A 26,779-nucleotide genomic window follows, 5' to 3' on the forward strand; every position below is an offset into this window, starting at 1 on the left:
TGTGTGCATGCCTGTGTATCTATGTATCTATATTGTTGGGCTGCACTCCACAGGCTTGCAAGGCCTGTACTTGCCCAGCTTTAAGAGTGAAGAAAGAGCCTGGAGTCAGCAACAGAGACATCCGCGGTTTAATGGACGGGGGAGCTTAGCTTCTGGAGCAGTGCCTCACCACGTGCGGCGGGCGGTGGGCAGGACATGGCTGCTGTCTTCACTCCCTGGGGAAGGAGACGTTGCCAGTTTTAGGGGGAATTGACCTCAGGTGGGCTTGTCAGTTACCAGGGAAACCAGCAGAGAGGCACGCCCCTCATGGCCCCTTTGATAAGAACAGTCACTAGTTGGGGCCTGGGGTAAGTATGAAGGAAGGTCAGTCACATGAGCAGGTGTAGGTGAAGCAGGCGCTGGTCCAGCAGGGATGTACAGAGAGCAAGAGAACAGTCATCCTGAGTGGCCTGACCATACGGTGTCTATATATCTATATCTATATCCATATCGAGAGAGGGAATGAGAATATTTTTCCCCAAGTTTGTGGCTTGTCAATTTACACTTTAAAAATTTATTTTATTTATTTGTTTTTGGCTGAGCAGAAAATTATTGTTATTATTATTATATTTTGAGGTATGCGGGCCTCTCACTGTTGTGGCCTCTCCCGCTGTGCAGCACAGGCTCCAGACACGCAGGCTCAGTGGCCACGGCTCACGGGCCCAGCCGCTCTGCGGCATGCAGGATCCTCCTGGACCGGGGCATGAACCCGCGTCCCCTGCATCGGCAGGCAGACTCTCAACCACTGCGCCACCAGGGAAGCCCCAATCTCACTCTTTTAAGTGTGTGATGCCTGGGCTTGGACGACTCTAAGACTGAGACTGTAGATCCAGCTGCCCACACATGGCCTCTCCATGTGGCTTAACATCCTCATGGCACGGTGGCCTTAGGAAAGTCAGACTTCTGACATAATGGTTCAAGGCTCCCAGTAAGACTTCGAGAAAGCAAGGTGTAAGTTGCATTTTTTCATGACTGAACCTCAGAAGTCACATAATATCACTTCCACTCTACTCTTTTGGGTAAAGAAGTCATAAGCCTACTTTAAAGAGAGGGAAATTAGACTCCATCTCTTGATGCAGGAGTGCCCTGGTCACATCATAAAAGAACATATGGGATAAGAGATGTTGTTGTGGAAAATATATGCCACACCTTGTTTCTTGTAATCATACTAAATTCACTTATTAGTTTTAGGAGCTTTTGGGTAGATGCCTTAGGATTTTCTATGTGCACAATCATGTCACCTACAAATAAATAGAATTTTACTTCTTTCTATGTAATATGTGTGGCTTTTATTTCCTCTTCTTCCCCTTTTGCATTGTCAAGGACCTCAAGTACAATGTTGAACGGAAGTGATGAGAGCATACATTTTTACCTCCTTCCAGGTATTGGTGGAGAGGGTGAAACATTTAGGCACTCACCATTAACTTTGATGTTAGCTGTTGACTTTTCATAGATGCCCTTTATCAGGGTGGCTTTGACAGTGCAAATTCCACAGACAAGGAATCTTTATTTTTAATAAACATTCTGCCTTATTTTGGTAGGTCTTTTTCTTTACATTTGAGGAATACCAGTAGATAAAGGACGAAGAGATTGAGGATAGAATTTGTAAGACTTGGTGGAAGAAGAGCTGGAAGACAGATCATAGTTTGCTGAGACTTTTAAATAATTATGAATCAGTATTTTGCCAAATGCTTTTTCTTGTGTTGAGATAGATGGTCATATGATTTTTCTGACTTATTCTGTTAATGTACTGAAGGACATTGATTAATTTTTAATGTTAAGCCAGCTTGCATTCCTGAGATAAGTCCCACTTTGTCGTGAGATGTTAGTCTTTTTATATGTTTCAGGATTCTCTTTGATATTTTATTGTATTGTATTGTATGTAATATATTTTAAAAGAGTTTTATGGGCTTCCCTGATGGCGCAGTGGTTGAGAGTCCGCCTGCCGATGCAGGGGACGCGGGTTCATGCCCCGGTCCGGGAAGATCCTATATGCCGCGGAGCGGCTGGGCCCGTGAGCCATGGCCGCTGGGCCTGCGCGTCCAGAGCCTGTGCTCCGCAACGGGAGAGGCCACAACAGTGAGAGGCCCGCATACCGCAAAAAAAAAAAAAAAAAAGAGTTTTACATCTCTGTTCATGAGGAATACAATTGACCCTTGAACAACACAGGTTTGAACTGTGCAGGTCCACTTACACATGCTTTTTTTTTTTTTCCTCAATTAAATACGGGTAGTACTACATGATCCAGGGTTTGCTGAATCCACAGATATAGCACTGCAGATACAGAGGGCTGACTATGCGACTTGAGCATCTATGGATTTTGGTATCCATGGGGGCTCCTGGAACCAACCCCCTTTGTATACTGAGGGATGACAGTATTGTCTTCCATTTTCTTTTCTTCTGTGTATTCTCTTTTTCTGTTTTGGCATTAGGGAAATGGTGGTTTCATAAAATGCTCCTGTGATTTCTGAAAGAGTTTGTGCAAGATTGGTATTGTGTTTTTCTTAAGTACTTGATAGAATTCAACAGTGAAGCCATCTTGGCTTGGAATTTTCTTTGTGGGAAAGTTTTAAGTACAAATTCAGTTTCTTCTCTGGGTAGGGCTCCAGATTTTCTATTTCTTTTCTTGTCAGTTTTGATAATTTGTGTATTTTAAAATATTTGGTCATTTTAAACAATTGTCTAATTTATTGACATACTGTTGTTTACAATATTCCCTAATTCTGTTAATGTCTATAAGAACTAAAGTGATGTCTTCAATTCCTAAAATTGGTAATTAAACTAATTGATATGTATCTTGAGATCTGTCACATAGTCTATATTGATGAATGTTTCATGTGTCCTTGAGAAGAATGTGTGTGTGTTCTGCTTTGTTGGGGGAAGTTTCTGTAAATATCAGTTAGGTCATGTTGGTTGATAGGTAGTGTTTTTCCTGTCTTCTCTATCCTTACTGATTTTCCATCTGCTTTTTCTATCAGTTGCTGAGTGAGGACTTCTGGAATTTCCAACCAGAATGGTTGATTTGTCTCTTCTTTTAGTTTTGTCAGGTTTTGCTTCATGTTGTTTGAATCTTGGTTATTAGATACACACAAATGTAGGATGATTATGTTTTCTTGATGAATTTATATGCTTATTGTTATGAAATATTCCTCTGTTTCTGGTTATATCCCCTGTGCTGGATTCCAGTTCCTCTGATATTAATATAGCCATTCCGTCTTCCTTATGATTAGTATTTCCTTGGTGTGTCTTTTCCATCCTTTTGCTTTTAATCTATTTGTGTCTTCTTATTTAAAGCACATTTCTTGTAGACAGTTTATAGCTGGATTTTTCTTTCCTACCCTTTTAGTGTGTGTTTAGTTCATTTACATTCATGTAATTATTTATATGGCTGGGGTTTACGCTGCCATTTTGCTATTTATTTTCTATTCATTTCATCTTATTTCCTCCCTTCTTTTGCATGCATTGGGTACTTTTTAAATTAATGGACTTTGTTTTTTAGGGCAGTTTCAGGTTTACAGAAATATTGAGCAGAAAGTACAGAGAGTTTGATATACTCTCTTGCCACCTCACACACACAAGGTTTCTCCTGTTATTGACATCTTGTGTTCGTGTGGTGCCTTTGTTACAGTTGATGAGCCAATACCCATATGTCATTATTAACTAAAGTCCATAGTTGACGTTGGGGTTCCCTCTCTGTGCTGTACATTCTGTGGGTTTGGACAAATGTATAATGACATGTATCTACCATTATGGTATCATACAGAGTAGTTTCACTGCCCTAAAAATCCTTTGTGCTCCACCTGTTCATCCCTCCCTCTCCCTGAACCGTTGACAGACACTGGTCTTTTCACTGTCTCCACGGTTTTGCCTCTTCCAGAATGTCATTTCCGTGGAACCACACAGTGTGTAGTCTTTTGAGACTGGCTTCTTTCACTCAGGGAGACTTTCTTATTATTCTTATTAGTTTTCACTCTGGCTTATCGGCCGTCTCTCCTCTCCCCACCTTTCTTTTAGTTAGTGGTTACTTTTTTATTTTATTTTATTTTATTTCATTGATTGATTGATTGATTGATTGCGGTACGCGGGCCTCTCACTGTTGTGGCCTCTCCCGTTGCGGAGCACAGGCTCCGGACACGCAGGCTCAGCGGCCATGGCTCACGGGCCCAGCCGCTCCGCGGCATGTGGGATCCTCCCAGACCGGGGCACGAACCCGTGTTCCCCTACATCAGCAGGCGGACTCTCAACCACTGCGCCACCAGGGAAGCCCCAGTGGTTACTTTTTATAGCACGTATTTATAACTTACCTAGACTCCCTTCAAATACTGTTGATCTTGGCGAGACAGCAGTGAGCGGTGGCTTGAAGCGAGATCTTAGTTCCCTGCCCAGAAAGTGAACCTGGGGAGCCTGGGTGAAAACCAGGAACCCCAGCCACTAGGCCAGCTAGGGCTAGAGGCTAGAAGCAAAGCTGCCGTGGCGCTTGCCCCAGTTGAAAAATGCATTTCTCAAGGAGGCAGGAACTGTAAAAACAGGTACAAAGTTAATTATTAGAGACACAGCATGACAACAGGTGGGAGAGCACACAGAGAAACAGTTTGCTTAGTTAAGACAGAAGCAGGGCAGAGATGCACACGGGGAGAGAAAGGGTGTGGGCATCCCCCTAATGAGGAGGAGCCCAGTAAAGAGGTGGTGAAGTCATTCATATAGGGCAGTTCTTCTGGGTCTTTGTTTACCTTTGGCCAATCATCTGGTTTCTTTTTCCACACGTGACCTGCCCTAGGCCCTTCCCTAGCATGCATGCGCAACTTTTTTCCAAGATGGGATTTCAGCCCAGAGGCCTATGGGACGGCCTTAGCATCACCTGTTATGGGGTGGCACCCCCTCCTTGTTGACCCCCAAGGAGCCTTTCTGCGCATGTGCAGTCGGGGAGGTTTCCTTGACCTCAGGAATGGTCATCTTATCTCTTTACTCCGGTAGACCTCAGCTCCTGCTATTAACTTTGGCCTTGGAGTGTCTGGGGAAACAAAGCTCCAATTTACTCCGCCTGACAGACTCCAGCTGTCCAGCCCAGGGGCCCATCTACCTCTACCTCACTGTTACACCACATTCTGCTGCTGGCAGGCCTGTGTCTGAACACAGGCATTCAGCCTTTCCCCGTTTCCCCCGCAGTTTACAGGAGGAGCACTGGCCGCTCTGCCAGGGCTGGGGGAGCCTTGAGCCTTCACCACGTCCCACGTCCGATGTCACCGGGGAAGCTGTGGAAGGGGTGGGTGGGTGGGCGGGCAGGCTCACCCTTGGTGTGGACTCTGTCTGGGCTCCTTGAGAGATAGCAACTCACTTCACACCCCCAACGCCTTGGGAAGGAGCTGTTCCTCCCCATTTTACAGATGAGGAAACAGAAGATCAGAGAAACTAGGCTCGCGGGTGGGAAAAGAGTTGGCTTGATAGACTTTTACATGCTCTTCCATCTGCGAAGCCTGCCACGGAGCTCTGTCCTCGTCCTCGTCCTTCTCCCCTCTTCCCAGAGACCGTGGCGAAGACGTGGAGGGTGTGAGTTTACCCACTGCCTCTCAGCTTGGAAGGACAGCTAATGTGATCGATGACACGATCAAGGTGCAGAATGAGTTCCACTGCCTTCAGTTCCGGCTGAGAGCCAATCAAACAAACGAGCTCACAGGAATAAGTGAGAAGCCCTATGTTCAAGTTCACAAAACCGAGCAGTACAGTTCGCTGAATGCAGCCTGGACAGCCTGGGTTCACTGCGTCACCAGTGGGATGCTCTCATGGCTCTCGTGCCCAGGTTCTGGCTTTGGTCTTGTAGCTGACCTCTTGCATCCTCTCTGGCCCCTTCTGTTACGCCCCACCTTGCGGCCAGAGTCATCTTTTCCAAATGCAAATCTCGTGACCGTGGTGGCTCCCCATTTCCTTGTCAGTAGCTTCCTTCTGTAGCTTTGCTGGGGTCTCACCCTTCGCTCCCCACGTGGCCTTCCAGCCTCGGAATGGTCTTCTCCCATCAACCCCAGCTTCCTTGCGGCCCCTCCCACCGCACTGGCCTTCCTTCCATGCCTGGAGTATGCCTAGCTTCCTTCTCCCTGCGTCTCGGCCCGGGCCTCACCTCCTCTGCGTGGTCCTCAGGTCAGGCCCTCGTTCTGTGCCATGGCGGCCGGGCTCCCCAGGGCACAGCCAGCCCCCGTGCGCATTTGCGTGGCCTGTGTGATGAACGTTTGCTTAACGACCAGACCATCGTCTCTGGACAGAAGGCCCGTGCTGTTTTCCTGCCCAACTGTGTTGGGAGGCCCAGGACTGCCCCCGGGTCCCGTGACTCCCAGCATGTAGCTGTGCTCCCGGCCGTGATTCCTCCTAGCGCAGTCGTGTGAGGCGGCAGCGGCCAAGGGAGAAGGCCCAGGGGGACCCAGGCGCCAGCTGCCCGGAGTCCTGCCCCGGTGGAGTCGCAGGAGACGCCTGACTCCCCAGCGACGAGTTGTCACCGTCTGCCAGGAGCTCGGTAGAGGCTCTGCGCCCGAGGTCTGTACCGAGGCTGTTCACATAGGTACCTCTGCCTGGCACGGACTGGCAGGAAAGCAGGAGCTTGGCGTAAACCACAGTGCTCAGCTGAGGCCAGCGAGCCATTCTTACTGGTTCGGGAGAGGTGGGAACACCCGAAATCCTCGGCCCCAGGTGCTGGCTGAGGGAGGGCAGACCTTGCAAACGGGCCTGTCTCAGGATGGCAGCCTCCGGCCTGCTTTTCCGCACCGTCTCTGCTCCAGCCTCGGGGTATTGTCTCACGCGTGAGACACTCAGGCAGTGTTTACTGCACAGAGGGAAGAGCTCCCAGTCTGCTGTGGTTCTGTCTTGTATGGATTGATGCATCATTTGCACTGATTGGATCATCAGGATGCCTAAAATGCGGCCTTGTATTGCTGAGTCGTTCCAGACGCAGGTCCAGGGCAGGTGAGGGAGGCAAGTGTGGTTTGAGCCTAAGAAAGCAGTTTTCTCAGAGTGAGACTGGCCAGGAAAGGGGTGTGGGACTTGCTGAGGACTTGCATCTCTGGTCTGGGGGCACAGCCCCTTGTCAGAGGTAAGAGGGATTCTCAATTCTCTGGGAGCTGGGAGTTTTAATAGGCGGGTGCTGGGGTCCTTCCGGCTAAGCCGATATGAGTGTATCTTCCAGCTCTTCTCTGAAATGCTCCTTCAGAAGAGTTTATTCTGCTTGTCCCCTGAAGAGCCCAGAAAATGCTGTTTGTTATTGCTGGGGGGTGAGGCGGGAACGGCAGCATATGCGAGGCAAGCCTGGTGTGCATTTTTTGATTTTTTTCTGTAAAAAGGTAAGCAGAAGGGTAAAGTCTGTCTGCTACGGACTTCACTTTCTGTAAAACATTTCCCAAAAGTTCATTGTATTCTTCAGACCTTCCTTCCTTCCCTCTGACCCATAAGTTTTACATATTCTATCGTTTCTTAAAGACACAAAATCAAATCTCAGCTTGAAAGGATATGCATGTTTACTTTTCACGGAGTATTGTTAATATTATGACTGTTACTATTTCTGTAAATAAACCGCATTCTTATTTACTTCCTATTGTGCCTGCCTAGTCATACATTTATTCAGCAGACGTTTTCTGTGCCAGGTGTGTTGCCGGCGTGGGTTTGGATGGCATGCCGGGGGTGGCGCCCCTGCCTGAAGCGGGCAGAACCCACAGTCAGATGAGGGGCGCTGGTGGAGCCCTGTTGGGTGGCCTGAGTGCCAAGTGCCTCTCCTGAGGCCACAGAACATTCTTTTCCCCTCACACCTTCCAACTCAGCCTCTGGCTCTGGAATGTCCCTGGTGTGCCCTTCAAAGGCTTCCTGGCTACTGAGCGGGGCCATCTTCAGCCGACCACACTGTGCCCCTTCTGAAGGGTGGTCTTCTCTGCCCCCCGCCCCCTGCCTAAATCCAGATGCCAAGGCCACACCTGTCAATCTTCTCAGGTCCTTTCACAATACAGATTTTTTTTTAAGACTCTCAGGTGTCATTCTTTTCTTATTATTTGGATTTTCAAGAGAACTCATCTCCCCTACATGGGTTTTGAACAAATTGAGAAATAAAATAGTGGCAGATGGCCAAAGAATAACTTTTATTTCTTCTGAACGAGAAGCTTGAAATCCTGTCTTAGTGTGAGAGCCAAATAACCTGGCTGACTGAATCCCAGGATCATTCAGGCTGACCCACCCTGTCAGAGCCAGCACTGGGCCTGGGCAGGACCCCCTCATGTGCATCAGAGCTGTACCAGGAAGCAGCCTTCTGGGGGTGGAGGGGAGCAGTCTTCTTGGGGGAGCAGCCTTCCCGGGGTGGAAGCAGCCTTCCTGGGGGAGCAGCCTCCCTAGGGGAGCAACCTTCCCAGGGGGAGCAGCCTTCCCTGGGGGAGCGGTTTTCTTGGGGGAGCAACCTCCCTGGGGGGAGCAGCCTTCCCTGGGGGAGCAACCTTCCTAGGAGAGCAACCTTCCCGGGGGAGCAGCCTTCCCTGGGGGAGCGGTTTTCTTGGGGGAGCAACCTCCCTGGGGGGAGCAGCCTTCCCAGGGAGAGCAGCCTTCCCTGGGGGAGCAGCTTTCTTGGGGGAACAGTCTTTCTGTGGGGAGCAGCCTTCCCCCGGGGAAGCAGCTTTCTTAGGGGAGCAGCCTTCCCCGGGGGAGCAGTTTTCTTGGGGGAGCAGTCTTCCCGGGGGGAGCAGCCTTCCTGGGGGAGCAACCTTCCCAGGGGGAGCAGCCTTCCCAGGGGGAGCAGCTTTCTTGGGGGAACAGTCTTTCTGTGGGGAGCAGCCTTCCCCCGGGGGAGCAGCTTTCTTGGGGGAGCAGTCTTCCTGGGGGGAACAGCCTTCCCAGGGGGAGCAACCTTCCAAGGGGGAGCAGCCTTCCTGGGGGATCAGCCTTCCTGGGGGATCAGCCGATTCTGAGAGCTGGAAGGAGGGCTGAACCTACTGGCTGTTTAGTCTCCCAGGCTTAGCAGTTGAAGTTGCCTTCTGGGGGTGAGTATTTCTGGGGATGGAGATAGTGCAGGAGAGGCACCAACTGAGTTCCCTCCACTTGGAAGCAGACCCCGGGTTTGAGAGTGTTTCCTTCAGCTGTCTGTTTGCATAACCATTAGGTCCCTTCTCGGCCAGGGGCATGCTCCGCCTTGGAGCCCACAGCCCATCGGGACAGGCCAGCCCCCAGTGGAACCCCCGCTCCTTTGAGGATTCTCCTGGGACGCCGGGGAGAGGACGTTAGAGCCTGGTCCTGATGGCTTTGAAACGTATCAGAATTGAACATTAATTCGATGATCTGTAGGCCTCTACCTAAGGCTGCAAAACCATCTTAGTTTATTTCTCATCCTTAATTATGTCCTGCTTGAGTGTTCCACCTGGCTCATCAGAAATTCCAGCATGGGGCTTCCCTGGTGGCGCAGTGGTTGAGAGTCCGCCTGCCGATGCAGGGGACACGGGTTCGTGCCCCGGTCTGGGAAGATCCCACATGCCGCGGAGCGGCTGGGCCCGTGAGCCATGGCCACTGAGCCTGTGCTCCGGAGCCTGTGCTCCGCAAGGGGAGAGGCCACAACAGTGAGAGGCCCGCCTAACCGCAAAAAAAAAAAAAAAAAAAAAAAAGAAATTCCAGCATGAGGTGAAATGCCAGTATATAAGCTTCCAACTACACAGCCTGCCCCGAATTCGAGTATAAATCTCCTTGTGTTACCCAGTTTCAGAGAGAAATTGTCTGAAAGGCCAACCCTTGTAAGTTCAAGTCCAAAACCAGAATTTCCGTTGCCCATTAATGTCTAAGTCCATGAAAGTTCACGACTTGTGCTTACCTTGGGCTGCTGCCCTGTCTTGGCCGGAGGGGCGCCTGGTGTCTCACCAGGACACGCACAGGCCTTTCAGGGCGCAGAGGTCCTGTCCATTGAGCACCAGTCTGTGAAAGCCCTTGCTTCACAAGACTTCAAAGTGTGGCAAAACGCACAAGCTTGTCACCGTGTCTAGAGGACACATCACGCCAGGCCCCTGTGGCAGCCGCCCCAGGATCACCGTCCCCCTGCGCAGAGCAGGGCGCATGTGGGACCTCAGGGTTGCTCTGAGTCGGGGCACCGCACGGAGCTGTCCTCGGTTTTGCCCTCGCGGGGATGTGACAGTTGGATCCAGAGGCTGTCACTTGAAATCGACTTGGGAGGAACCTCAGCAAGAAGTTAGGTCTGAGTCTACTCATTTTCTGTTTCTGCGGGAAAAAGATCCTTGTTGCCTTGTAGGCATTTTAAGTTCTGTGTCATCGTGGCTGCCACTCCTGCTCTAGTTAGGAGGGGTGTGTGTGTGTGCGCACGTGTGTTAAACCCAGAGAGTGCCGACTGTTCTGGAATCGGAGCCCTCCACGTCTGACTGCTCAGTCTTGGACGCTGCTGCTGGTGTGAAGGTCCTCCTCTCCCCCATGCTGTGTCGTTGGAGTCCCCCTTGCAGGTCCTGGGGCGGGTGGCACCGGCAGTGCTGTTCCCACGTCCCTGGGGCCTCCCCCGTGCCTCCCTGAGGACAAGCCATCCTCTCCCAGCACCGGCCCAGCAGGAGCCCCCCTGAACCGCCAGGGCCCGAGGCCCCACGCGCTCACTCGAGTTCAGGGACCCGCAGGCGCAGTGCGTTGTGGCTTGAAACAACACACATTTATTACCTCATCGTCCGTCCTGGAGGCCAGAAGGCTGCCATGCACCTGGGGTGCTGGATCAAGGTGTAGATCAAGGCGTGGGCAGGGCTGCGTCCCTTCTGGGGCTTCAGGGAATAATTTGCTCCTTGGTCTCTTTCGAGCCTGTGTTGCTTGGGTGGTGGTGCCTTTGCCCGCCTTCCACATCCGCGGTGGCGAGTCAAGTGTCCTCGCAGCTCTGACGCTGACTCTCCTGTCTCCTCCTCCACCTTCAAGGGCCCCGGGTCACACTGGGCCCACCTGGGCCATCCAGGTTGCTTTCCCTGGTTCAGTCCCTTGATTAGCAATCTTTTTCCCCCTTGCCTGGCTCCAGGAATGTGCCCTGGACATCTCTGGGGGGTCATTACCCTGCCTTCCATATCATGCAGTGTAAGTCCATCACTGCAGGAGTCCCATTGAAACCCTCATTCTGCAAGTGGTCCCTGAGCGCCGGCAGAGGCTCCTGAGGGCAGTTCTGTGGGGATGCCCTGGGGCGGGACGCGGTGGGCGCCACCTTCTCCTCCGGCTGATTTGTGTTCTCAGGTGATGACAGCGGGGCACTCGGCCTGCTGTCCCTGAGCCTTCATGCATCTGCCACTCACAGTGCTTCCTGAAGCCTCAGAGCAGTCCTACAAGTCAGCACTGTCATTCTCACTGCATAGATAATGAAGCTGCAGCCCAGAGGGGTGGTGTTACTTGCCAGGGTCACACAGCATCTACGTGATAGAGCTGGGCTCTCATTCCAGGTCCACCTGACTGGAGAACCCCTCCCCCCGCCCAGTGCCCACACTGGTTTTCCTGTCTTCGTTTATGAACTTCTTCACCTGAGTTCACTGAGACTGAAGTCCCATGTTCACTCTGCGCTCACAGAGTGACCGTGTCCCTGGCCCTGGGATGGCCGGCGTGACGCTGGTACTGCCAGGTCGCTGTTACGCATCGGCTCCCCTGCAGCGCCGAGTGCTCTTTGCCCCTGTGCCAGCCAGAGCAACTTCCAGCAGATTCTGGCCCTCAGTGAGCTGTTTGTTCAATTTAAATGTAAATATCTGCATTTACATATAGATATGCCCCATTAAATATTCCTGAGATTGGTGTGTTCCCCTCTGACATCAGGGGGTGTCAGACTTCACCTTCTGGTTCGTGCTGCACACTGGTGGTGTAACGCAGCCTAATGCCTTGTGCGTTGATCACTTTGTGAGTCTGTTATGTTGTGAAACTGTTCAGCTTTGTTCCTGCTGCCTTTTTCCCCTTTGGAAAGCGGGTTTTATTTTCCATGCATATGATATTCGTTGTTATTTTTCCCTTAGGACAACTACACCTTTGCTCAACCTGGGATTCAAATGAAAGTGAAAATCTTGGAAGAACTCGTGAGCCGGATCGATGGTAAGCCAGCTTCCTGGGCTCCCCTTTCCCTGTGGGGCGGGGGAGAAGGTGGTGGAAGGCTCAGGACTCGCCAGCCATCAGTTGACAGGATGCCGTCCTCGGCCAGCCCGTGGCCCCTGGCTTGCGCCTTCCCCCATCCTTCTGAGACCACCCGCCGCTAGAGCAGGTGCTGCGGCCATTCCTTTCACGAAGGCGATATAATCAGAATTCAGTGCCGTGACTTTGCAGGAAGTAATGAGTGCATCCTAGAAGCAGGCACCTCTTACTCCTTATTAAGCCCGGTGATTGTCATAATCTGGGTGACAGCCGGGTTGTTTATGACCGTCCTCTGGCACACTGTTCCTGCCTCTGCACATCATTTTGCTATCAAGGATGCTGGCGTAATTTCTCCACGGAATCCAATTAATTACCGAGTCTGAAAATAACATCTTTAATATTATAGAAAAATTATAGTATGTGCTCGGCCATTTTAGATGATGCTTTCATGTTTAAGTGGGGGCTTTGAAATACTTTCTACCCTCATCTTTAAAATAATTCCCCCTATGATGTGCTGTCATATCGCAATAGCAGAGTTTAATTAAAGTTGAGAGATAATGCTGCCCATTCCAAGCATACTCTCCTGGTAGTTTGTTACACTAATGAACAGAGCATTAACAGAGGGATACCAAGCAGAACCGGGCATGGATTTGTGACACCAGCTGGTTGGTCAGTGGTGATGTGCAGAGAAGACACAGGCTGTGTCATCAGGAGCCCGGTGTGAGCTTGGTGGATGACTTCACTGAACCTGCAGAGAAATCGTACTTTGCTTAAAACGTAGACACGCCACCCATGTTCCAGGGCTGCCTTCCAAGGACAGGCATATCCCGGTGTCTCTTCCCCTTGCTGTACCTTCAGCAGTAGAAAGTATATCGGTAAATTATCTTCCCAAGAAAGGCACTTGGTTTGGGAAATGATTGAATGACATTATAAAATGGAGTCATACAAATTATCAACTCCATTCTGTTCCTTGATTGAATCTGATTTTCAGTTGCATCTAATGGTTATTACCTAATTTCCATATTATGAAGTTCTACACAGTTCTTCCACTAATACTTTGATTCAGTGTATTTAGCTGCTTTGCAGCTACCTGTTCAAAGTACTGTTTTTGGCTTATGTAACTGCATTTATGTACATTTATTCTTAACTTCATGGGGAGATCTTTGTTGGATGCTCTTGGGTTTTTTCGCTGCTGGCAGTTTCACACCTTTCCCCCAGCCTCATTTTGTTCTTTGAAATACAATTTGCAGGAGCTGTAAATTACACTTCCTTAGCAGTTTTTCTTTTCCTCCTGTGTCTCTTAGAAGGCAGATTTTGTATTTTTGTGGAGGTTGGAAAGTTGCAGTTGGTGCTTATTTGTTCCAGGGCTGTAGTCTGGGAAATAGTTGAGTTGATTTTCTCCGGTGCTGTGGTTTAGAAGAAGCACATCACAGGTTTGCTGGATGATGGTTTAAAAGAGCAGCAGCAGCAACCAGAGGAATCCCAACCGGATCTGGGCTTTTCAGTAAATCCCATTTTTATTTTCCTGCAGCTTCTGAGGAGGGCATTTTCATCCTGTGGTTGTTTTGTTTAAATGATCGGTTCTTCACAACATAGGAGGCTCTTTTTGGTAATTGGTTAGACTTTGTAATCTGTTTGTAACTATTCTTCCAGTGAAACCTGGAAGAACTTCTGTGATGGCCTCAGAAGAATTCCCAGGCTTTTCAAGCAGGAAGTATCAGAATTGACAGAGTTTGGGCTGTTACCCCTCAGCAGCCCCGGGGAGAAGTGTCCATAGGCCCCCTTCTCTCACTGTCCTCCTGGAGGAAGAATTTTTGGTCTTGGGACTGTGCAGGGACGGCAGGATACACTAGGAGGAAAATATTGCTTTAAAAAAGAAAAAGAAAAACAACCACTGCCCCATTTTTGCATTTCAGGGCAAGGACAGCATTGATTTCAGAACTTTTTGGCAATTTGGTGAAGGAACACAATTTCATGGACCTGTTATTAAGATAGCTGAGGTTTTATGGGCTTGACCCAGATGGGAATAGTTTAGAAAAGAGCTAAATTGCTACACAAGGAAAAGTGAGAGGAATTTTGGAGTTCCAGTAGTAGTGTTGTAAGTCAGAAGAGAATGGAGAGGGAGAGGAGGGCAGAGGCCCAGGGGTACAGGAGGGTGGCAGCGAGGGGAGGGGTGGGGAAGATTAGGAGAGGGTCAAAGTCACTGTCTTATTTTCTGGCTGTGACAACTGGCTGAAGGATTTCTGAAAAGTACTCTAAAGTAGTTTTCTATTTTGAGTAGTGTGGTACCCTACTCTCTGTTACCCCGAAATCTTTAGAAAAAGTCTGTTCCCTAGACAGGAAGGTGGCGTTACTGAAGACAGAGGGTCGTGTCTGTAATGGAGGCCGAGCAGGAAGGTGATGGGCAGCAGCCTGAGAGACCGCCCGGTGGGTGGTAATTGCCTCCAGAGAGGTAAGATGGCTAGTGAGACGCCCCAGGGGAGTCTGTAATCTTTGGGGCAGAGCTTTCAGAACTTCCCACACAATGAGAGATGGAGCCTTGAGTCACTGAATTGGCCATGTCAAAGGTGAGAGTAGGAGGACCTTCCACTGCCAGTGGTGGTGGGCTAGGTAATTCCAACCAGATTTCCCACTGAAAAGACCTAAAAAATGGATAAGATTGTTTTTTAAAGCCAGCAAACAAACAAACCAATGGGGGGTGGTGAGGAAGAATGAAAGAGAGAAAAAAAGAAAGAAGGTAAAAAGAAAACAAATTTCATAAAAGCATTGAACTGCTAATAGGGAGACAAGAACTTCCTGGCCAGATTCTGGAAGAATGCTGGAACCAGAGAGATGAGCCCAGCCCTGAAGGCCACTGTTGTTCTGAGGGTTCGTGCTAATCCAGAAGAAAGAATCCCAACGTGGTTTGTAGTTTTGACAGCTTCATGGAGGGAAAGGATCAAACCGTAGCCTACCTGAGGATAGGAGTGCAGAAAATGCCCAGGTACTTTCTGAGACCCAGAAGACCAACTGTCAGGGTGGAACTGAAGTGAAACTGCCCTTGTGCAGTCTTGCAGGCCAGGTTTACATCACCTGAGAGGACCAGGGTTGTTTGAACCTTGACTACGGCACTTCTCTACTGGAGTAGAGTGCCTGGGAGAAGAAAAAAAAAAATCTTTTCTGGAGGAAGTTACCAGAAAGTTGTTCCTCAGATTGTTTCTGCTTTTTTTTTTTTCCACATAAAATGATCTACACGTAGTGAAAGATACACACACATTCAAGACTTCTTAAGTGATAACAAACAGAAACAACAGAAACAGGCCCACAAGATGTTAAGTTTCTGTAATTCTTACGCATAGACCGTGAAACTATTCTCCTTACTATGTATGAAGAAATATAAAAAAGAGAATCTTGAGAATGTTTGCCATGGTAGTGGGAAACTACATGATTTTACATAAAAGATTTGAAAAATACAATAACCAAATTAAAAAGTCAGTGGGCAGATTTAACAAATTAGACATAGCTATAGAGAAAGTTAGTGAACTGGAAGATGGGTTGGAAGAAAATAGCCAAAACAAAACATGGAGAGATAAGAATATGCAAAATATAGAAAGTAAGAGATATAGAAGGTATGGTTAGAGAGCTTCATATGTACTTATTTGGAGTCATAGAAGGAGAGGAGGGAGGGTGAGTAAGAATCTGAAGAGATAATGATCCATTGTCTTCCAAAAGTACTGAAATAAACCAATTCACAGATTGAAGAGCCCATTGAATCTTCAGGAGAATAAAGGGAAAACTGTATATAAACACATCATAGTAAAATTCAATTGAAGACTAGTTCTTAAGGCAGTGAGAGTAAGAGATTATTTTCTAAGAATGGCTGTCTGAGAACTGTCTTCTCAACAAAAGGACAAGAAGATATGTTCAGTGTGCAGGAAGAATGATAACTGTCACTGTAGTGTCTACATCCAGCAGAAATACCCTTCAAGAATGAATTTGAAAGTCCAAGAGGCCACCTAAATCTGAATTGTTTCTCACTGCCTCCAAGAAGCTGTGTAACCAAGAAGGAAAGCAGACGAAGCACACACACCTACCCTTGCAGTACAAGCAGGGACCACAATTACTGTGAACTTCAGAGCCCTTGGAAATCGGCAGGTCAGCACCCCATCCAGCCTTGGGAGAGTCAGGTGGTCACTGGGGAAAAGAGTGGGTATATGGGCAGCTTAGGAGTAGAACCAGATGCAATCACCACAGGAAGACGAAATCCCACTGAGAATGGGAAAATACTGAGACTGGGTCTGAGGTCTGGGAGATCAAAGCCCTGGCTCTTGGGAAATTGGAAAGGATTTGGGAGTTCTGGATGAGTGTCTGCTACGACCTTAGCAGAGCCCATTTCTAACAGTTACCTGCCTCTACAAGGTGAATTCTTAGGTCACATTTTTTGGGTGAGGGCTTGCCTAGGGATTTCTTGTTTCTGTCAGACTGCGCTTTATTTTGGCCCTGGAGCGGAGCAAGCCGCTTCTTGTGCAAATGTGTTACTGCCATAGGCCGGTCAGCCTCCAGCAGGCCACCTCGTAGCCCAGCTGAGGAACATTTGGTGTTTCTTTGGGGCACTCTGGCTGCAGGTGGGCAGATGGAAGGACTGAGTCTGGGAGACCAGGGGCAGCAGCTGTTGATAATCGGGTGAGACAGAGCTTATCTGACAAAGCCCAGCGTGTGGCCTTGAGGAAGGGGGTGGCCTGGAGTCAGTATTCATGTAGCTCTCATTCGTCCAAAAAGCAGCCTCAGACCTTTTTTTAAAAAACATTGATTTCTTACGCTCTTATCAAATGTAGTTTCTTCTTCTCTCTTGGGGAGAAATAGCTTGAGCCTTTGGTGTTATATGTGGTTCCCGGTCCTCTGTTCTTCTGGGGCCGCCTTGCTCGATGCTCAGACTTTTTCTGGGAAAGGCTGTGCACAGAGCTCTCGTTCAGAGAAACGCCAGTCAGCATCATTGCTTCCGTGAGACCACCCACCATCGTGTGGTCGTTTGTGTCCAAGCCTCAGGGCCTCCAATAAACAAGGACTGGTTGGTTGGTCTTACTGGCTGCAGCCCGCAAACACTAGGGTCTTCACCACGTCCTTGGGTTCTGCTCACACACGCTGGAGCAGTGGTGGGCGTGTGGGAGCTGCGGTGCTTGTTTCCTGTGCCTGCAGACCCTGGAGGGGACCCGTAAGCAGAGGGGTGCGCGTGCGCCCTGGGCGAGCAGGTCTGCCTGCCATGCGCAGCAGGATGCTGACATCCGTGGATGGGTTTTGCACTGGGTGCTGTGCCGTTTCACTCTGACCTGTTTCCCACATCCCTGTCCCGGGCAGGGGCCAGCCTCCTGTGGTGCCCCTGACTCCCTCTGTGTTGCTGCTGCCTCCCCCCTTTCCCTTCCCTCTCCCATCAGCACCAGTTCCCTCTCCTCTGTGGGCTGCCCCCACTCCTTGCCTGAGTGCACACGCTGTGTCCTCTGCTGCTTCGGGGTGGGTTAGATCTGAACCCTCTCGTGCAGTGTCCAAGCACACGGCCTCGTACCAGGAGTGCATCGAAGGTGCATGTGGGCCAAACTCTGGGTGATGAGGGTAAAAGTCCCCGCTGGGCGGAAGCCAGGTACCACTGTTGCTGCCCAAACAGACCTAACCCTAACCCTAACCCTAAGCCCCAACAGACAGCCTGTAAACCTCAGCAGCTCAAGCAACACACGTTTGCTTCTCACCCACATGGCACATCCTTTGTGGCTCTGCCCAGGGCTCTGGTCTGTGTTGTCCTCGCCTGGGGACTCAGGCTGATGGAGCAGCCGCCTTCAGGAGTTGGCTGGCCCAGTTCCTGTGATGGAGGGAAAATCTTTGGGGATTGTTCACAGGCTCTTTGTGCTTCCAAAAGAAAGTGGTCCCCGGGGCTCGGCTGCATTTCATTGGCCAAACCGAGTCACGTGCTGCAACAAAAGTCAGGAGGAAAGGAAAGGGCCCTCCTGCCTGGGCCGGGTGAGCCTGGCCCCGAGACTGGGGACAGAGTAATGGGTGAGTCATAGAGAGAAGTTCAGAGGTAAGAGCGGGTGCTCTCAGCATTTCTGTTCACATCACTCTGTTCCCTACTTATGAAACAATTTTTGTACATAAGATTAACAGTTCACACCAATCATTGAGTAATTTACTGCTTCAATAATAAATATACGTTAACACACCACGGGCTGATAGAATTTCAACATACAAAGTACTGGAGGAGATTTCCGCTCCAGATTACACCTGGAATGTTTACACATATTTGAAAGTGAAATTTCACATTTTTGCCGTGTATCCGAGTGACACACCTTGTACCTTTATTGTCCTTATGTCTGTTACATCTGATGTCAATCTTTGAGGTTGCATGATCCCTAGTTGCCCCCAGGTTCAGCCCTTGGGCTCTTCGAGAGGCTGCAGTCAGAGCCCCTGTGACTGAATCCAGGGACTGGGCCCCCTGTGGGGCAGCCTCACCTTGGATTCTATGCTCATGCATCTTTTGTGAAATAAGATAATGTAAATGGAATATTTTTGCTATCTTTTGATTGAAAACACCGTGAGAACCTATTTCAGTTTTTTTTTAATAGATCTTTATTGGAGTATAATTGCTTCACAGTACTGTGTTAGCTGATGTTACACAACAAAGCGAATCAGCCGTATGCATACACATGTCCCCATATCCCCTCCCTCTTGAGCCTCCCTCCCAGCCTCCCTATCCCACCCCTCTAGGTCATTGCAAAGCACCAAGCCGATCTCCCTGTGCTATGCTGCTGCTTCCCACCAGCCAACTGTTTTACATTCGGTAGCATATATATGTCAATGCTACTCTCACTTTGCCCCAACTTTGCCCTCCCAGCCCATGTCCTCAAGTCCATTTTCTATGTCTACCTCTTTATTCCTGCCCTGCAACTAGGTTCATCAGTACCAATTTTTTTTTTTTTTAGATTCCATATATATGTGTTAGCATACGGTATTTGTTTTTCTCTTTCTGACTCTGTATGACAGACTCTAGGTCCATCCACCTCACTACAAATACCTCAATTTCGTTTCTTTTTGTGGCTGAGTAATATTCCATTGTATATATGTGCCACATCTTCTTTATCCATACATCTGTCGATAGACACTTAGGTTGCTTCCACGTCCTGGCTATTGTAAATAGTACTGCAGTGAACATTGTGGTACATGACTCTTTTTGAATTATGGTTTTCTCAGGGTATATGCCCAGTAGTGGGATTGCTGTGTCATATGGTAGTTCTATTTTTCATTTTTCAAGGAACCTCCATACTGTTTTCCATAGTGGCTGTATCAATTTACATTCCCACCAACAGTGCAGGAGGGTTCCCTTTTCACCACACCCTTTCCAGCATTTATTGTTTCTAGATTTTTTGATAATGGCCATTTTGACTGGCGTGAGGTGATACCTCATTGTAGTTTCGATTTGCATTTCTCTAATAATTAGTGATGTTGAACATCTTTTCATGTGCCTCTTGGCCATCTGTATGTCTTCCTTGGTGAAATGTCTATTTAGGTCTTCCACCCATTTTTTAACTGGATTTTTTTTTTTTTTTGATATTGATCTCCATGAGCTGTTTGTATATTTTGGAGATTAACTCTTTGCTGTTTCATTTGCAAACATTTTCTCCCATTCTGAGGGTTGTCTTTCCGTCTTGTTTATGGTTTCCTTTGCTGTGCAAAAGCTTTTAAGTTTAATTAAGTCCCATTTGTTTATTTTTGGTTTTATTTCCGTTACTCTAGGAGGTGTGTGAAAAAAGAGCTTGCTGTGGTTTATGTCAAAGGGCGTTTTTCCTATGTTTTCCTCTAAGACTTTTATAGTGTATAGTCTTACATTTAAGTCTTTAATCCGTTTGGAGTTTATTTTTGTGTATGGTGTTAGACAGTGTTCTAATTTCATTCTTTTACATGTAGCTGTCTAGATTTCCCAGCACCGCTTATTGAAGAGGCTGTCTTTTCTCCATTGTATGTTCTTGCTTCCTTTGTTGTAAATTAGGTGCCCATATGTGCATGGGTTTATCTCTGGGCATTCTATCCTGTACCATTAATCTATATTTCTGTTTTTGTGCCAGTACCATACTGTCTTGATTACTGTAGCTTTGTGGTATAGTTTGAAGTCAGGGAGCCTGATTCTTCCTTTTCCACTTTTCTTTCTCAAGATTGCTTTGGCTATTCGGGGTCTTTTGTGTTTCCACATGAATTGTAAAATTTTTTGTTCTAATTCTGTGAAGAATACCATTGGTAGTTTGATAGGGATTGCATTGAACCTGTAGATTGCTTTGGGCAGTATAGTCATTTTCACAGTATTGATTCTTCTAATCCAAGAATATGGTCCATTTCTCCATCTGTTTGTGTCCTTTGATTTCTTTCATCAGTGTTTTATAGTTTTCTGAGTACAAGTCTTTCTCCTCCTTAGGCAGGTTTATTCCAAAGTATTTTATTCTTTTTGTTGCAGTGGTAAATGGGAGTGTTTCCTTAATTTCTCTTTCTGATTTCTCATTGTTGGTGTACAGGAATGCCAGAGATTTGTGTGCATTAATTTTGTATCATGAAACCTTACCAAATTCATTGATTAGTTCTAATAGTTTTCTGGTGGCATCTTTAGGATTTTCTATATATAGTATCATGTCATTGGCAAACAGTGACAGTTTTACTTCCTCTTTTCCAATTTGTATTCCTTTTATTTCTTTTTCTTCTCTGATTGCTGTGGCTAGGACTTCCAAAACTATGTTGAATAATAGTGACGAGAGTGGAAATCCTTGTCTTGTTCCTGATCTTAGAGGATATGCTTTCAGTTTTTCACCATTGAGTATGATGCTTGCTGTGGGTTTGTCATATATGGTCTTTCTTATGTTGAGGTAGGTTCCCTCTGTGCCCATTTTCTGGAGAGTTTTATCATAAATGAGTGTTGAATTTTGTCAAAAGCATTTTCTGCATCTATTGAGATGATCATATGGTTTTTATTGCTTAATTTGTTAATGTGGTGTATCACATTGATTGATTTGCATATATTGAAGAATCCTTGCATCCCTGGGATAAATCCCACTTGATCATGGTGTATGATCCTTTTAATGTGCTGTTGGATTCTGTTTGCTAGTATTTTATTCAGGATTTTTGCATCTATGTTCATCAGCGACATTGGTCTATAATTTTCTTTTTTTGTGATACCTTTTTCTGGTTTTGGTATCAGGATGATGGTGGCTTTGCAGATTGAATTTGGGAGTGTTCCTTCCTCTTCAATTTTTGGGAAGAGTTTGAGAAGGATCGGTGTTAGCTCTTCTCTAAATGCTTGATAGAATTCGCCTGTGAAGCCATCTGGTCCTGGACTTTTGTTTGTTGGAAGATTTTTAATTACGGTTTCAATTTCATTACTTGTGATGGGTCTGTTTATATTTTCTAATTCTTCCTGGTTCAGTCTTGGAAAGTTGTACCTTTCCAATAATTTGTCCATTTCTTCGTGGTTGTCCATTTTATTGGCATATAGTTGTTTGCAGTAGTCTCTTATAATCCTTTGTATTTCTGCAGTGTCAGTTATGATTTCTCCTTTTTCACTTGTAACTTTATTGATTTGCATCCTCTCCCTTTTTTTCTTGATGAGTCTGGCTAAGGGTTTATAAATTTTGTTTATCTTCTCAAAGAACCAGCTTTCACTTTTATTGATCTTTGCTATTGTTTTCTTTGTTTCTATTTCATTTATTTCTGCTCTGATCTTTATGATTTCTTTCCTTCTACTGACTTTGGGTTTTCTTTGTTCTTCTTTCTCTAGTTGTTTTAAGTGTAGGGTTAGATTGTTTAATTGAGATTTTTCTTGTTTCTTGAGGTGAGATTGTATTGCTATAAACTTGCCTCTTAGAACTGCTTTTGCCGCGTCCCATATGTTTTGGATCATCGTGTTTTCATTGTCATTTGTTTCTGTGTACTTTTTTACTTCTTCTTTGATTTCTCCAGTGATCTCTTGGTTATTTAGTAGCGTACTGTTTAGCCTCCATGTATTCGTGTTTTTTTGTTTTTGTTTTTGTTTTTTTTTGCTGTACACAGGCCTCTCACTGTTGTGGCCTCTCCCGTTGCGGAGCACAGGCTCCAGACACGCAGGCTCAGTGGCCATGGCTCACGGGCCTAGCTGCTCTGCGGCATGTCGGATCTTCCCATACTGGGGCATGAACCCATGTCCCCTGAATCGGCAGGCGGACTCTCAACCACTGCGGCACCAGGGAAGCCCTATTTGTGTTTTTTACAGTTTTTTCTTGTAATTGATTTCCAATCTCCTAGTGTTGTGGTCAGAAAAGATGCTTGATATGACTTTCAATTTTCTTAAATTTTCTGAGGCTTGATTTGTGACCCAAGATTTGATCTGTCCTGGAGAATGTTCCATGTGCACTTTAGAAGAAAGTGTATTCTGCCACTTTTGGGTGGGATATTCTGTAAATATCAATTAGATCTATCTGGTCTATTGTGTCATTTAAAGCTTGTGTTTCCTTATTTATTTTCTGTTTGGATTATCTGTCCGTTGTTGTAAGTGGGGTGTTAAAGTCCCCCACTATTATTGTGTTACTGTCTATTTCTCCTTTCATGGTTGTTAGTATTTGCCTTATGTATTGCGGTGCTCCTATGTTGGGTGCATAAACATTTATAATTGTTATATCTTCTTCTTGGATTGATCCTTTGATCATTATGTAGTGTCCCTCCTTATCTCTTATAACAGTCTTTATTTTAAAGTCTATTTTATCTGATACGAGTATTGCCACTCCAGCTTTCTTTTGATTTATATTTGCATGGAATATCTTTTTCCATCCCTTCACTTTCAGTCTGTATGTGTCCCTAGGTCTGAAGTGGGTCTCCTGTAGGCAGCATATATATGGGTCTTGTTTTTGTATCCGTTCAGCCAGTCTGTGTCTTTCGGTTGGGGCATTTAATCTATTTACATTCAAGATTATTATCGATACGTATGTTCCTATTACTATTTTTTAAAATTGTTTTGGGTTTGTTTTGTGGGTCTTTTTCTTCTCTTGTGTTTCCCGCTTAGAGGAGTTTCTTTAACATTTGTTGTAAAGCTGGTTTGGCGGTGCTGAATTCTCTAAGCTTTTGCTGATCTGAAAAGCTTTTGATTTCTCCATCGAATCTGAATGAGATCCTTGCTGGGTAGAGTAATCTTGGTTGTAGGTTTTTCTCTCTCATCACTTTAAGTATATCCTGTCCCTCCCTTCTGGCCTGCAGAGTTTCTGCTGAGAAATCAGCTGCTAACCTTATGGGCATTCCTTTGAATGTTATTTTTTGTTTTTCTCTTGCTGCTTTTAATATTTTTTCTTTGAATTTAATTTTTGTTAGTTTGATTAATATGTGTCTTGGTGTGTTTTTCCTAGGGTTTATCCTGTATGGGACTCTCTGTGCTTCCTGGACTTGAGTGACTATTTCCTTTCCCATGTTAGGGAAGTTTTCAACTATAATCTCTTCAAATATGTTCTCAGACCCTTTCTTTTTCTTTTCTTCTTCTGGGACCCCTATAATTCGAATGTTGGTGCGTTTAGTGTTGTCCCAGAGGTCTCTGAGATTGTCTTCAGTTCTTTTAATTATTTTTTCTTTATTCTGCTTCTCGGCAGTTATTCCCACCATTCTGTCTTCCAGCTCACCTGTTCGTTCTTCTGCCTCAGTTATTCTGTTATTGATTCCTTCTAGTGTATTTTTCATTTCAGTTATTGTGTTTGTTTGTTCTTTAGTTCTTCTAGGTCTTTGTTAAACATTTCTTGTATTTTCTCAATCCGTGCCTCCATTCTATTTCTGAGATTCTGGATCATCTTTACTATCATTACTCTGAATTCTTTTTCAGGTAGATTGCCTGTTTCCTCTTCATTTATTTGGTCTTGCACGTTTTCACCTTGCTCCTTCATCTGTGACACATTTTTTTGCCATTTTATTTATTTTTATATGAGTGGGATTGTGTTCCTGCTTACTGGTTGTTTGGCCTGAGGCTTCCAACACTGGGGTTTGTAGGCTATTTGGTAGACCTGGGTCTTGGTAGTGAGATGAGGAACTCCATGAGACCTCACTCCGATGAATATTCCCTGGGATCTGAGGTTTTCTGTTAGTCCAATGGTTTGGACTTGGAGCTCCCACCACAGGAGCTTCAGCCCAACCCCGGGCTCATGAACCAAGATCCCGCAAGCCGCCTGGGGTGTCAAAAAATAAGAAAAGCACAAAATAAAAAATAAAATTAGACTAGGAAATTAACAGATATGTTAGGAAGAATATAAAAGTAAAAATATAGATGAATCAACAACTGGAAGGTACATCAGTGCCATGATAGTAAAAAAGAGGAGAAGGGAAAAGAAGAAAAAGGTGGTGGTGGTGGGGAAAGGCCTTGGCTGTGGAGGGTGGGGCCTAAGCAAGGGCAAGGCCTAAGCAAGGGCGAGGTTTGGGCGGTGGATGGGGCCAGTGCTCAGGACCCACAGGGCTGGAAAAGGGACTCTGTGGGGGGGGTGGGCTTAGGCTCAAGGAACAGAAGGGGCCCAGGTGTGCCCCCCACCCATGGTCTCATGGGGCAGGGACCTCACCAGGGAGCCCAGCAGGCTTCCTGAGCTCGAGTGGGCGGGGCAATCACCCTCCGCTCCTCTCCCGCTCCTCCTGGATGGCCCCTCCTGCCTGCCTCTTCTGATCTCCCCGGCCTCCCTCCTATGCCCCCAGGACCCACGTGGCCTGGATGGGGCTTTGGAGGGGGTTACCGGCCTGGGAGCTCAGTAGGCTCCCCAGCCTGAGTGGGCCAGGCGATCGCCCTCTGCTCCTCTCCCGCTCTTCCTGGAGAGTCCCTCCCGCCTGCCTCTCCTGATCTTTCCTGCCTCAGGGGTGCCGATCCTCTCTGGCCTCTGCTTCTCCTCCCCCCTTAGTCCCCCTACGTCCTACTGGTTCACTTGCGGGTTCCTCCCATCTCCTTGTGCACCAGAGTCTCCCACCAGGTGCCCTAGTTGTGGGGAGATGCTAACTTCGTGTCGTCCCACACCTCCATCTTGACTCCGCCTCCCCTATTTCAGTTTTAAAAAGGAACATTTGAAGATACTCAGCCTCAGTAGACATGTAAATCTGGTTATGTCTATGCTTGGTTTTTTTCAGAACACTTAAAATCAGATCTTAAAGAATTGCTTCACAGACTAGTGAGTTTTCCAGTGGGGAAGGAAACAGGCACAGAAAGGGACTTTGGTGGATAGTTCCTGGTGGGTCAGACCCAGTGGAGGGGAAGTGGGAGGAGACAGGCACGCCCACCCCCTAAAGGCCTGTGACTCCTTTGCAGGCCAAGGTCTGCTGGGCTCTGTCCTTAGCTGTGGAGGGACCGTAAAGCTGAGGCCCCAGTGGGGCCACCAGGGAGAGGTGGAGAGACCTGGTCATTAGTCAGCCAGTCTGGGCCGGGTGGCCAGTGAGCATAGCCCAGAGGGAGTTCTCTCCACACTCTAAACTGTCCTAGGGCTGCTTGGGGAGGCCAGAACCACCAACAGAAATGCACATTCTCAGGCTTATCCAAGCTCTGCTTTCCCTTTCCTGTAGGAAAAATGGGGACAAATCCTTCCTACCTAATCTTAGCGGTGTCTGATTTAGCAAATAAAAATATGGAACACTCAGTTAAATTTGAATTTCAGATCAGTAATGAACCATTTTTTGTTCGTTGGATGCAATATTGGGTACATACTGAAATCCAGAGTTCACTGAGCCTCCTGTATTTTATCTGGCAACTCCGCAAAGGGAGAGTTCAAAGTTGCGTCAAGCTGGAATTTAAGCTTAGTCCTGAGCTTGAGGCTGCCGTCTTCTCCTAGAGGTTACAGGTGGCAGTGAAAATACATCTCACACATGATGGGTCATTTGAAATTAAAGTATACACATGTGCACACACACGCCAGTAGACACACACCTTTACACGCATATGCACACACACATACCAGTATACACACTCTCCCACACCAATACACACATACATGCATGCACACTCACACTGACACACACGTACACACCAACACGTGCATGCACCAATGTGCACACACCCCTCTGCACTCATACATGCCCACTTTAGATGTGGTTCATTTTCTGGGCGTGGCTGCAGCGCTTGAGGTTAGTTACTTTCCCATTCTGCCGAGGGGCAGACTGACCTCGTTACACATTCCGGCCACCCGACATGTCCACAGAGGGGCAGCCTGTCTCCCGGGAGGGCTTCTTGTTTATGCCAAAGGCCTGGATTGACCTGTACACCAGCTGAGCTCATTTGACTTTCCTCAGTGCAGACATTGTAATGAGGCTGGTCACCAAGTGGTTTTTTTAAGTGAAGTTACTCCTTTTCATTTGGTTGGATCAGTTTCTGACTTATTAATCATTATTTTCTGAAAGGCTGGCTTAGGGCCCCTCAACCGTCTGGTGAATATATTCACAGTCGCCCTGGGGATGGTTGGATTTTTTTGCGCTGTGGATGATGACCTTCGGAGATGTGTTGTGTGTCACTCAAGTCCTTGCTCACAGCCGCGTTGGGCTGCCCGTGCCTCCCGGGACACTCACCTGGTTGATCCCCGTCCATGAGTGCAGGCGGGCTTGTAGGAGGCCCCTGCCTTCCACCTCCTAACAAGATCCGCATCTTCCTTCTCTCTGGTCCACCCTTCACGCTGCTGCTAATGTA

General features: G+C 47.2%; 1 protein-coding gene across 6 annotated transcripts in view; it reads left to right on the plus strand.

Moving 5' to 3' along the window:
* The window catches only part of TBC1D22A (TBC1 domain family member 22A), a gene marked incomplete at its 5' end in the record, with an annotated part of 316,544 nt that overhangs the window by 191,372 nt on the left and 98,393 nt on the right, over positions 1–26,779 (plus strand). For all 6 annotated transcript variants that reach the window (XM_079715580.1, XM_079715576.1, XM_079715578.1 and 3 more), the window contains one exon: positions 12,009–12,084. In XM_079715580.1, coding sequence (XP_079571706.1) covers positions 12,009–12,084 — 76 coding nt within the window. The remainder of the gene's footprint in view (positions 1–12,008; positions 12,085–26,779) is intronic.

Source organism: Hyperoodon ampullatus, assembly GCF_949752795.1.
Source record: "Hyperoodon ampullatus genome assembly, chromosome: 11".
Classification (NCBI taxonomy): domain Eukaryota; kingdom Metazoa; phylum Chordata; class Mammalia; order Artiodactyla; family Ziphiidae; genus Hyperoodon; species Hyperoodon ampullatus.